The following is a 13,528-nucleotide window of genomic DNA, read 5'->3' as shown; positions in this document are numbered from 1 at the left end:
ACTGATATTTCTATATTCAAAGAATTTCCAGATGTTTTTCCATAATAATTTCCTAGCTTACCCCCAAACCAAGAGATTGAATTTACCATGGATCTACTACCAAGGTCGAAACCAATATCTAAAGCACCATACTGTATGGCTCCAGTCAAATTGAAGGAATTTAAATATCAGTTGCAGGAGTTGCTGGATAAAGGATTTATCAGACCTAGTGTGTCGCTGTAGGGGGGCTCAATCCTATTCTTGAAAAAGAAAGATGAGACCATGAGGATGTGCATAGATTATAGGGAAATAAACAAATTGGCGGTCAAGAATAAATGTCATCTTCCCAAGATTGACAACTTATTTGATCAATTCTAGGGGACCCAGGTTTACTCTAAAATTGATCTGTGGTTGGGTTATCATCAGGTAAAAGTTATAGTAGAGGACATTTTGAAAACAGCATTCTGCACCAGATATGGGCATTATGAATTTTTGGTGATGCTGTTTGGGTTGACTAATGCACCAGTAGCATATATGGATTTAGTGAATCGGGTGTTCCATTAGTACCTGGACCAGTTTGTAGTAGTTTTCATTAATGATATACTGGTATACTCGTGGAGTTTTGAGGAGCACAAGCATCATCTGAGGCTAGTGTTGCAAATATTGAGAGAAAGAAATATGTACGCAAAATTCAAGAAATGTGAATTCTGGTTAAGGTAGGTTACTTTCCTCGGGCATGTGATCTCCGAGGACGGTATATCAATTTACCCGAGTAAGATAGAGGCAGTAGTAAGTTGGGTGAGGCTAGGAAATCTCCAGGAGGTCAGAAGTTTTCTGGGTTTGGCGGGCTACTACCGACGCTTCGTAGATAATTTATCCAAATTATCGGGTCCACTAACACGACTCACGAGGAAAAATATGAAAGTTTGATTGGATCGATGATTATAAGCAAAGGTTCTAGGAGTTAAAACAACGGTTGGTCTCAGCACCGATACTGACTATTCTATCAGGGGAGGATGAATTTGTGATATACAGTAATGCATCTTTAAAGGGATTCAGATGTTTGTTAATGCAGCATGGAAGAGTCATTGCCTACTCATCTAGACAACTTAAAGAATATGAAAAGAACTACCCTGTACACGATATAGAATTAGCAGTAGTGGTGTATGCTCTGAAAATTTGGAGGCATTATCTTTATGGTGGGGAATGCGAGATTTTCACTGATTATAAAAGCTTAAAGTATTTATTCACCCAGAAAGATATGAATATGCGACAGAGAATATGGTTAAAGCTCATCAAGGACTATAATTGTACTATTAGCTACCATCCAGGGAAAGCAAACATAGTGGCTGATGCATTGAGCAGGAAAGCGGTAGGAGCAGTGGTGTCAGCAGTGAAGGTTCAGCGCCCTATTCAGATGGGTTTGGAGAGGCTAGGTGTGGAGCTAATAGAGGGTGATCACAAGGCATTTATTGCCAACCTGGTGTTACAGCCTACGTTACAAGAACGGATTAGAGCTTCCTAGAGAATTGATCTAGAGTTAGCAAAGTTGATAGAGAAAGTGCAAGACAGGCAAGAGGAGGTGTTCAACATATCAGATGACGGAGCCCTGCGGCTTCGTACCAGATGATGTGTTCTTGTAGATGCTGAGATCAGGAGGATTATCTTAGAGGAGGCACACAGATCTTTATATATCGTGCATCCAAGTAGTACTAAAATGTATCGAGATCTACAGGAATCCTTTTGGTGGAGTGGTATGAAGAAGGAGATTGCTGAATTTGTAAAGCAGTGATTGATGCGCCAGCAAATAAAGGCTGAGCACTAGAGACCTGCAGGACAGTTGTAGCCACTCTACATCACTGAGTGGAAATAGGATCATGTCTCCATGGATTTTATGACATGGCTACCACGAGCGCGACAGGGACAAAACACTATTTGGGCGGTCATAGATCAATTGATGAAGATCGTTCACTCTATCCTTATTAAAGTCAACTATACTATCGACAGACTAGCAAAGTTGTACATTTAGGAGATAGTTTGCTCCCATAGAGTGTTGATATCCATAGTCTCAGACCGTGACCCCTGATTTACGTCACAATTTTGAAAGAGTTTTTAGGAGGCCATGGGGTCATAGTTAGAATTTAGCATAGCTTTTCATCCTCAGACCGAGAGGACGATCCAGATACTTGAGGATATGCTGCAAGCTTGTGTGTTGGATTTTGGGGGTAGTTAGACCCAGTATCTGCCGCTGGTTAAGTTTACATATAATAATAGCTATCAAGCCAGCATCAACATAGCACCATACGAGGCGTTATATGGTAGGAGGTGTCATTCTCCACTGTACTGGGATGAAGTGGATGAGAGGTGAGTTCGAGGACCAGAATTGGTGCAGCAAGCATACGATAAAGTCCGACTAATTAATGACAGAATTAGTGCAACTCAGAGTCGGTAGAAAAGTTACACAGACACTCGCCACCAGGAGTTAGAGTTTGACGTGGGAGATTGGGTATTTTTTAAAGTAGCTCCACTGAGAGGAGTTATGAAAATTTGGAAGAAGGGTAAGTTGAGCCCTAGGTACATTGGCCCATTTGAGATACTTGAGAGAGTTGGGTTAGTTGTTTACATGCTAGCTCTACCACCAGCCCTATCTAGAATTCACGACGTATTTCATGTTTTTATGTTGATAAAATACGTCCCAGACCCTTCCCACGTGATCATCTATGCAGAGGTAGAGCTCAAAGATTCATTGGTATATGAGGAAGCACCAGAGCAGATCTTAAACAGAAAGGAATAGGAATTGCGTACTAAGAAAATTCAATTAGTCAAAGTCTTGTGGAAGAATCATGCCATAGAAGAAGCTTCGTGGGAGTTTGAGGAAGAGATCAGATAGAAATACCCACATCTATTTAGTGGAATATAGTAATAGTTAGTGTTATTCAGATAACAATAATTTTATTTTATTTAGTACATAGTGAAGAATGTATAGTTGTATTTTAGATTATAGGATAGGTAGTGTTTGGTTTTGGGAGAATTTTCTTTTATGAGTATTATTGTAATTTCCCAGAGCTGCTTTTGTAACCACGATATTCCTCCGCCATAAGTGAGGGTTATTAATAAAATAAGTAGCCCATTTTCTTTAATGGATGGTGTTCAATATACATAGCAAATTTCGAGGATGAAATTTTATAAGGAGGGGAGAATGTAGTAACTCAGATAATCATAGAAATTAAATAAAAAGGAAGTAGAGAAAAAGAAAATTTAAATAGGATGTAGTAGGGTCTCATCGATGAGCGCAGAACATTCATCAACGAATTGCCTACTTGGGCACGTCGACGAGGACACATGTCTCGTCGACGAAAAGAAACCAAGAAGGGTGATTTCAAGGCCTGAAGTTCATCGATGAGGGTATGAGTTCATCGACGAACTCCCTTCTTGCCTTCGTCGACGAGATGACGTGGCTCGTCAACGAGGCCACGTGGCCAAAGGTCTATAAATAGCAAAAAATCGAGATTCAGTGAGAGAAATTTATTTTTCTCTATTTTTTTCTCTCTCCTGCTTGGTTTCTCTCTGTAATAACCCAAAAAATATTTAGGTGTAGTGATCCTAAAAAAATATTAATTATTAATTAATTAATTTAAAAATTATTAAGAAAATTAATTAAATTAAGAAATTTGAGGGTTATGTGTATATGTATATATTTAAATACGTATAAGGATAAGTTTATATATATATATATATATATATATATATAATTATAATATTGGATAAAGTAAAAGAAAAAAAGAAGAAAAGAAAAAAGAAACTTCCTGAGCCTTTAAGATTTCAAATTGAAATCTCATTTTCAATTCTGTAATCCAGAAGACAGCGCCCCCCTTGTAATCTCTCTCGTCTCTCTTGCGCACCTCTGTCTCTCTCTCCCACTTTTATCAATTTCATGGCTGATATTCGTCCGATCAAAAATTAGGAAGTACCGCTGGACTCCATTCTCCGCCACCGACATTTCTACTAAAGCATTTGTTATAGGAGCGGCGTAGACATATCTCCTAGGGTAAGCTCAATTCTCACTTTTACCTCAATTTCTCATAAATCTTAAGTCCAATTGACAATCGGATACCACCACGAGAATCTAGGGATAATTCTCTACAAATCTGGCAGAGCGGATTTCTTGTGAGGTTGTCGTAGGCATAACCCCAAAATTAGACTAAGAGGATTATTAAGGGGCTAATTATTATTTAATTATTATAGATTTGGAAATGTTAAATATTGGGCATTCTGAGGTTGAATATGGGTTATTGAATTCAGGCCTCAGGTAAGCGTCACGAGTGTAATTTTGGGAGCCTACAGACATAGTTCAAGAAACTAGGTAAGGATGTTAAATATTAGTTTAAATGTTAATTTGAATTATTGGGAGCCTAGGAAGTGTTTTATGAAAATTATTTTTGAATTTTTTGAATGTTCTGGGCAATGGAAAATGCATGCTTTTGAGCTGTGAATGCCACAGGCTTAGGATTGAATTGTTTGTGGGCATCTCAGTAAGATAGGTAAGGAGAATAAGTTATAGTAGGTATGTTATGAAATACTGTTTGAAATATATGTGAAATGAATTATGATATTTTCCATGAAATTATTATTATGATGATATGAATAATAGATGAGAAATTGTGTGGCATATGATTTTATGAAAATTATGAAATGTATTGTGTAAAATGTGGTTTGAAATGGAAAATCTGGGAAAATTATATGATGATGAATATCCTTGAGAAAATAAAATAAAATGTGGAAATGATTTTCTATGAAATGGGAAAAAAAATGAAATACTAATATGAGCATACAGGAAATGATAAAATATATGAAATTTGATATATACTCATATTTGCTTATATATTATTATTATTATTAGATGAATTGTGAAATTGAAATGCTGAGAATGAAACAGTAGAAAATGAGAAATCTACTTGGAATATTGTTTTATGAATATTGAATGAAAATATTGGATATGTGAATTTTGATATATAAATATGGAAATATTGCAACGTGAAATTCTGCAATATGAATAATGAAATATGGGGATTGATTTGTGAATGATGAAATGTAAACATTGCAGCGTAACAACTGCAATGAATATATGTATGGATATGGGAATCGTTAATATGAGAAAAGTGAAATAGTGGAAATAAAAACCTTGATGGATGGATTTGTAAACCCTGGCAATGGGTTATGATATCGATCACGATATCGATGCTAGCGGTTGAAAAGGGCAACCACACGGACTCGTGGAGCGTGTGGCATGGCAATGCAAACGGACCATAGTAGGGTTGTGTATTGCCCCTGGATTCCAGACCAGGGTATGTGGCTGGCCATTCGTTACTACAGACAGGTATATGGTTTTATTTGATCTAATCGGGTAGGCCAACCACGGTTAGATCCAACCTTCGAGCCGCCTAACCTTGACCATGGGGGAAGTATGGCGTGAAGAAAAGTCATCAGGGCAACCATGGGTTACAGACATGACATGTTATGGCTACAGAGGATACCCATAGGCTAGATAGCAGACTGGAAATGGCCATGAGTTACAGACACGATATGGAAAGGTTACTGAGGATACTCATGGGCTGAATAAATGAGAAAAGAATGATATAATGGAAATAAACTGAAATGAAAGAAAGATGAGAAAAATAAATGAAACTGGGAAATTATTTATATATAGTTTATAACAGTTGTGTTTTATATTTATATAGTTATTCACACATATTAGATATCATATCAGATGAATAATGTTTTGACCGAATATATATATATATATATATATATACATATATCTGTCTCTGTGTGGTATGTATATTGATGTAATCGCACTCATATTAGTACACATTGTCAATAACTTATTCTATCTTACTGAGGTGTGTCTCGCCGAGGTATTAAATATTTTAGGAAACCGAGATTGAGTTGGTGATAAAGCTCCCAGATAGAGTGGAGCTGGGACCTTAATATATAGGGTGAGTGTTTGATCTAGGGATGGATGTTTCCCCTAGAGTTTTGTTATTTTTGGGTGTTTGTTGATGTGTGTATTTTTGGATGGATTATACTCTGGTATGTATATTTGCTGTGGCATATGTATATATTGTCTTCCGCTGATAAGTATTTGAAATATAATGTGACCGGTACACCGGTGCCCAATGGGGGCTAGTGATATGTATGGTATTAGGATTAATGACATGGCCAATTGGTGTGGATAAATAATTAATAAAAAAATTATGAAAAATCAGGACGTCATAGTTTGGTATTAGAGCCTAGGTTTGGCTAGGTTCTACAGACTTTAGTAAACAGCGGAATACAATACTAGAGTATAGGAATTGATTTTGAGGAAATAGGAAGTGGATAGAATGAGAAATCATTAGGGGATTGTTAGAGGATGAGGTTGAGAATTTAGGGTTCTATCTTGCTACCTGGAAGCAGGAGTTCCATGGTTGTTTTTGTGTTATTCCTGGAGTGACGATTTTAGGAATATCATGGATACTATCACTGGTTCTTATTTCTGAGTGATAGGATTGAATCTTAAATGGGATTTGAGGATGATGAGATAGATTATTTTAGAAGGATGACTTATGAATTATAGATTGATGTATATATTGATTATCCGATGGTGATAGAATTCTGAGACTGGTTGTTTTCTTTTCAGGATGGACCTTGGGGTTAGTGACACGAATACAAGGGGTTATGGAGCAGGACCTTCCAGTATGGGGGGCAGAGATTTTGATGTAGTATTGCGCAGCGTCACCCTGCAAGTAATGGCTGAGATGGCTCGACGCTCTAGATAGCATAGCTGCACGATCGAACAGTTCACGTAGATGAGAACTCCATCATTTTTCTGGAGGAGCGGACCCATTAGCAGCTGAGAACTGGGTCTAGGACATTGAGGATATGTTGGTATTGCTTCATGCATGGATGAACAAAAGGTATTATTTGCGACATTCAAATTGACTAGAGAGGCAAAGTACTGGTGGAAATTAGCGAGGTTGATTGAAGAGCAGAGACCGGACCTTGTACTGGTGATGTGGAGCTGATTTAGGAATTTATTTTTTGAGCGGTATTTCCCTGCTACCGTTCAAAGAGCGAATGGTAGCAAAGTTCCTGCACCTTACTCAGGGGCAGATGATAGTTTCGCAGTAAGCAACCCTGTTTATTGAGTTGTCTCGGTTTGCCCCACATTTGACACCGGATGAGGAGAAAAAGGTGAGAAAATTTAAGGAAGGCTTGAGGTAGAATCTGTTTAAGCAAATTATTGGTTTCCAGGCTTAGACATTTGTGGAGATGGTTGACAGAGCTACAGTGATCGAGAGTGGCATGTAGAGGGGTGCTATAGAACAGAGTCAGGGAAAGAGAGCAATACCTTCAAAATTTTAGGTTGGGTCCAGTAGAGGGCTTTGGAGGAGATATGATAGTAGAGGATGATGGATACCAGTAGGAAGATATCGAGCAAGACAGGGCAGACAGATGCCCCCAAATGTTATAGAGGACATTTTGGAGAGTACCGGCTCAGAGAGACAGTCTATTATTAGTGCCATCAGACAGGGCATATAGTGAGAGACTCTTGAGCACCGCCTGCGACAACATCTGCTTCAAGACCGTATAGAGGAGGTCACCAGGCACCTCGTGGTGGACAGTAGAGGAATGTCGCTCCAGCACGAGTTTATGCATTGACACCTGGAGATACGGAGGCAACTAGAGACGTTGTGACAGGTACCCTATTAATATTGTTATTTAACGCTACTGTATTGTTTAATTCAAGGGTGACCCACTCTTTTATTGCCCAAAAATTTATGAAATTGTGTGGGTTTGAAACTCTGCAGTTGGGAGTTATTTTATTAATAGCTACGCCGACAGGGGCGGTAGGCATTTGTCAGAGAGTAATTCAAAACTGCCCTGTGATAATTCAGGGGAGGTATCTGTCGGCTAATCTGGTAGTGTTGGAGATGCATGGATTTGAAGTAATTCTAGGAATCGATTGGTTGGCTTCTTACTATGCCAGCATCGATTGCCATCAGGGGGAAGTCGCGTTCAAACTTCCCAAGGAGCAGGAATATAGATTTGTGGGGGTCACGTGTGCGTGCTCCACCACAATTTCTATCTGCTATCCAAGCAAGGAGGTTGCTTCTGAGTGGTTGCCAGGGATATGTGGCCTATATAAAGGAGATGCCAAAGGAAGAATTGAAACAGGCTGACATCCCAGTGGTTAGAGAATTTTAAGAAATTTTTCTAGATAAGTTACTTGGTTTATCGCCAGATCGAGAAATAGAATTTTTAATTGATCTACTTCGAGGGATGACACCAGTATCTAGAGTGCCTTACGAAATGGCTCAAGCTAAATTGAAAGAGTTAAAAGTTCAGTTGTAGGAGCTGTTAGATAAAGGATTAATCAAGCCCAATGTGTCGCCTTGGGGAGCACCAGTGTTATTCGTAAAGAAGAAGGATGAGACCATAAGGATGTGTATTAATTACCAAGAGATAAATAAAGTGACGATAAAGAATAAATATCCTCTTCCCAGAATCGATGATTTATTTGATTAGCTCCAAGGGACCCAAGTTTATTTTAGATTGACCTCCGATCATGTTATCACTAGATGAAAGTTGAAGTAGAGGGTGTGTCGAAGACAGCTTTCAAGACCAGATATGAGCACTATGAGTTTCTCGTAATGCTATTTGGTTTGACTAATTTCCTAGAGGCATTTATGGATCTAATGAATCGGGTATTCCATCAGTATTTGGATCAGTTTGTAGTAGTTTTTATAGATGATATACTGGTCTATTCGAGGAGCTTTGAGGAATGCGAGCATCATTTGAGACTGGTGTTGTAAATATTGAAGGAAAGAAAGTTGTATGCGAAATTCAAGAAATGTGAATTTTGGCTAAGGCATGTTACTTTTCTAGGGCATGTGATCTTCAGGGATGGCATATCCATTGATCCAATTAAGATAGAAGTGGTGATGGATTGGCCGAGGCCGAGGAATGTTAAGGAGATTAGGAGTTTTCTAGGGCTCGCAGGATATTATCGACTCTTTGTAAATGGCTTTTCCAGACTTTCAAGCCCCTTGACATGACTTATGAGGAATAATGTGATGTTTGAATGGTTCGATGAGTGTGAGAAGAGCTTCCAAGAGTTGAAGCAACGGTTGGTTACTGCTCCAGTGTTAGCCATTCCATTAGGAGAGGATGGATTTGTCATATACAGTGATGCGTCCTAGAGGGGACTTTGGTGCATGTTGATGCAGCACGGAAGAGTTGTTGCTTAGGCATCCAGATAGCTTAAAGAATATGAGAAGAACTATACCGTGCATGATCTAGAATTGGCGGCGGTGGTCCATGCACTGAAGATATGGAAGCATTATCTGTACGGGGCTAGGTGTGAGATATTTACCGACCACAAAGCCTGAAGTATTTCTTTACACAGAAAGAGTTGAATATGAGGCATAGAAGGTGGTTAGAAGTTGATCAATGATTATGATTGCACCATCAGCTACCATCCATGGAAGACAAATGTGGTGGCTGGCGCTTTGTGCCGAAAGTCAGTGAATTCATCAATTGCTGTTGTAGAGATTCACCACCCGATTCAGATGGATCTGGAAAGGCTCGGTGTGGAACTAGCAGAGGGCGATCATCAGGAATTTATTGCTAACCTGGTTTTGCAGCCAACTCTACAGGAGAGAATTAAAGCGGCCCAAAAGAATGACCCATAATTGGTTGATCTTATGGAGAAAGTACAAGATGTTCAGGAGGCAAAATTTAGTATTTCCTGTGACGAAGTGTTGAGATTCCGCACCAAATTGTGTGTACCTACCAATCTTGAGATTAAGAAAATTATTTTGGAAGAAGTGCATAGATATATGTATAGTATTCATCTAGGTAGTACTAAGATGTACAGGGATCTCCAAGAATCATTCTGGTGGTGCGACATGAAGAGGAAGATAGCCAAGTTTGTAGTGCAATGTTTGACGTGTTAGCAGGTAAAGGCTGAGCACCAAAGACCAGTGGGACAGTTGCGGCCACTGCCTATTCCTGTGTGGAAGTGGGATCATATATCAATGGATTTTGTCACGGGATTACCGCCGACATAGTAGAGACAGGACGCCATATGGGTGGTCATTAATAGACTGATGAAGATTGCCCACTTTCTTCCCATCCGAATTAATTACTCCATGGACAGATTGGCAAAGTTATATATTCGGGATATAGTTAGACTTTACAACGTTCTTGTGTCCATAGTGTCAGATCGAGACCCACGGTTCACGTCTTGTTCCTAGAGGAGTTTGCAAGGAGCCATGGGTTCTTAGTTATCATTTAGCACTGTGTTTCATACTCAATCAGATGGGTAGACGGAGAGGGTGATACAAATTTTAAAGGACATGTTGCGAGCATGCGTGCTGGACTTTGGAGGCAGCTAGGTACGAGATATGCCACTGATTGAGTTTGCTTACAATAATAGCTTTCAGGCTAGCATCGAGATGACACCATACGAGCCATTGTATGGTAGGAGGTGCCAATCCCCATTATATTGGGATGAGATGGGAGAGAGACAGCTATTGGGGCCAGAGTTGATTCAATAGACACAGAATAAAGTCAGACTCATTTGAGACAGAATCAGAACAGTGCAGAATTGACATAAGAGTTATGTTGATACTCGCCGGCGAAAGTTAGAGTTTGACACAGGGGATCATGTATTCCTAAAGGTGGCACCATTGAAAAGAATTATGAGATTTGGGGGGAAGGGTAAGTTGAGCCCTAAGTATATTGGGTCATTTGAGATTCTTGAACAAGTGGATCCAATTGCCTACAGGCTGACTTTACCACCTGCTTTATCTAGAATACATGATGTATTTCACATTTCGATGTTGAGGAAATACATCCTGAAACCCTCCCATGTAATTAGTTATAAAGCACTTGTGCAAAAAAAATAATTAATATTACCTATTTTAATTAAAATATGCACACATGGTGAAATCATTTTAATTTTAGTGTATATAATTAAAGTGTCTAATATTATTTCTCTAATTTTAGTGTATAATTATAATTTTTATATAATTAAATTTTATAGGATGATATATAAGGAAAAAAAAAAAGAATAATTGAATAGATTAAGGTAATGATTACGAAAATGAATTTGGGTCAATTTATTTGAACCTGATGATGACAAGAGGGTGTCAATTTAAGATAAACCAGCTCTAAGCTCCATGTGTGGATAAAAAATTAGGGTAATATAAAAAATGGTTGAATAAATTAAGGTAATTTTTTTAAAAAAAAAAAGGTCAATACATTAAGTTAATTATAATTAGGAAAATGAATTTGTGTGAACTGATTCGGACTTGATGATGGGAGTGTGTCAATATAAGATAAACCCACGCAAAGTTTTACACATTCAAGAAAAAATTAGATCTTATCGAATGAAATCACTTCAAACAATAAACATCTTATATCCTCTAGTGGCCTGTCCTAGAGGACATAATTAAAGATGCTAGAAATATCATATGAGAAAATATTAGCTACCGGAAAATGTAAATTAATCTCACACGAGAGAAAATTTGGGGGCCGGTACGGTTCGCAGGCGAGGCCACTCGTGGTGGTCAGGTAGCAAGAGCCGCTTCCTCCCTGCAGACAATCGTCGCAGTAAATGGAGAACCAGAAGAGGTGAAAGCCATAAGCCATGGCGGCGTGGATGCCGGAGAAGGAGGTGGAGTCGATGGATCGGCCGTAAGAGGCAACCACTGTCTGAACTCCTATAGTGCAAGAGGGGTCCAGATCCGCCAGTCTGAAGTCTCCAAACACGGCATAAGAGTACTGTGCTCGCGAGGAAGAACCGCGGCCGCCATTATTAGTATTGCAGAGGGGAGCATGCGCACCATCAATTGCAGCGGACTTGTAAATTGTAGAATTAGTTACGGGCGGAGCTTCACACTCCATCATTGTCACAACTTCGTACTGCTTTTCTTGCATATGGTAGCCGGCAGGAGGGCCTGAACTCAAAGTGTATACAGTGCGATATGTGTCATAGTATGCGAGGCTACGGATGGGCAGAGTCTGAAGGGGCAAAAAAATGAAAGAAGAGGAGGAGCAGTTGGAGGTGGGGGTAGTATTAATGCTAGTATTAGTAGTAGGGATGAGGACGCCGGGATCCACCACCCGAATGGAGTAGCTGCTGTAATTGATTTCCTGTACGTAGAATTCCCCAACGTTAAATTCACTAAATCTTGTCCTCAAATGCAAGAGCGTGCGGTTGTGAAGGCGGTCGCAGGTGAGCTCGTAGAAGGGGTCACCGCAGTGGGGAGGATCGCCTTCCAATCGGAAGGGGTAGCTTATGTTTGGGATGTTCCCGCACGACGATGGTTGGCACCTGCTGCTAATAATTTCGGAAATCCCAGGTTGAAATCCGAGGAGGAGGAAGACAGTGAGGATATTGTTCATCATCGATATCATGAGAGCGGTGACGGGGAGAATAGCAGTCGGTATAATTAGGCAACCGCTGTTGATAATTTCTTCAAATCAATATGCCATATATAAGTCGTAGACTTGTCTAATAGATGGAGATGCGGGGCCTTCTTTCTTCGGTCACAAAGGGAGTCCAGGAATAGGAGTAGTAGAATGTGTTAAAAGAAGGGACTTTACTCATTTAACAAATGAGTCTTCAAAATTGAGCTCAAGCTTCGAGCTCAGCCTTAATTTATGAATCGAACTTAATTAAAACAAAACTAATTTGATTAAAATTTTGATTATATATTAATGAACTTTCAATCAAATCTAAAATTGCTCATTTATATAAATAAACAAATAATTTAGTTCACTTAAAATATAAACGTAATATTCATTAATTTGTTTTTCACTATATTTTGTCATTAAAAATTTTTAGAAGACAAAAAAAGGCTATATTGATTAGTGGTAAGTAAAGAGAAAATACTTATATATATATATATATATATGCATAAATAATGTTAGCTTAAAATAAACTCTAAGCCAAATATATAAATTAATGAGTCCTTTAATAAGCAAATAAACAAGTCTACTTTTTAACATATATACTGAAAAGTTAATGAACTCACTTCAATTCATTACAACTTTCAAGTGAATTAAACAAGCCTATTATTTGGATTTTGAGCATGCATGACCGGATTAAATAAGTTAACTTAGCCTCGACTTTTAGTTTGGAATTCTAGACTTAAACTTAAGGTTGACTCATTTATATGAACAAACAAACTTGAACAAACTATCATTGAGCCAAGCACCGACTATGTCATAATTTAATTTGCAACCCTTGCTAGAAGCAACACAAAATTTCTTCCAAAAGGAGGGAGACCAACAGCTAGGCTTGCAAACAAGGCTCTCAAGACCACAAACTTTCTTTTTACCATTCAATCCTTTTGCCAAAGAAAGAAACTTTGCATATGATTTTTAACTCTCACTTAATTTAAACTCGCATTGTATAAACTAGTGGCATGGATGAAGGGTTATTATCTTTTGGGAGTGGATGCCCACAAGTCTTCTATACCGTATTAGAGGGTGCAAA

General features: G+C 38.7%; 1 protein-coding gene across 2 annotated transcripts in view; it reads right to left on the bottom strand.

Annotated features, from left to right (window-relative positions):
* The window catches only part of LOC131145409 (rust resistance kinase Lr10-like), a 46,628-nt gene extending 34,049 nt beyond the window's left edge, over positions 1 to 12,579 (bottom strand). For both annotated transcript variants that reach the window (XM_058094438.1, XM_058094439.1), the window contains exon 1: positions 11,541 to 12,579. In XM_058094438.1, coding sequence (XP_057950421.1) covers positions 11,541 to 12,444 — 904 coding nt within the window. In that variant the 5' untranslated portion in view covers positions 12,445 to 12,579. The remainder of the gene's footprint in view (positions 1 to 11,540) is intronic.
* Between the last annotated feature and the right edge of the window lie 949 nt (positions 12,580 to 13,528).

This window comes from Malania oleifera, chromosome 13 (genome assembly GCF_029873635.1).
Source record: "Malania oleifera isolate guangnan ecotype guangnan chromosome 13, ASM2987363v1, whole genome shotgun sequence".
Taxonomy (NCBI): Eukaryota; Viridiplantae; Streptophyta; class Magnoliopsida; order Santalales; family Ximeniaceae; genus Malania; species Malania oleifera.
This window is presented reverse-complemented; position numbering and strand designations above follow the sequence as displayed.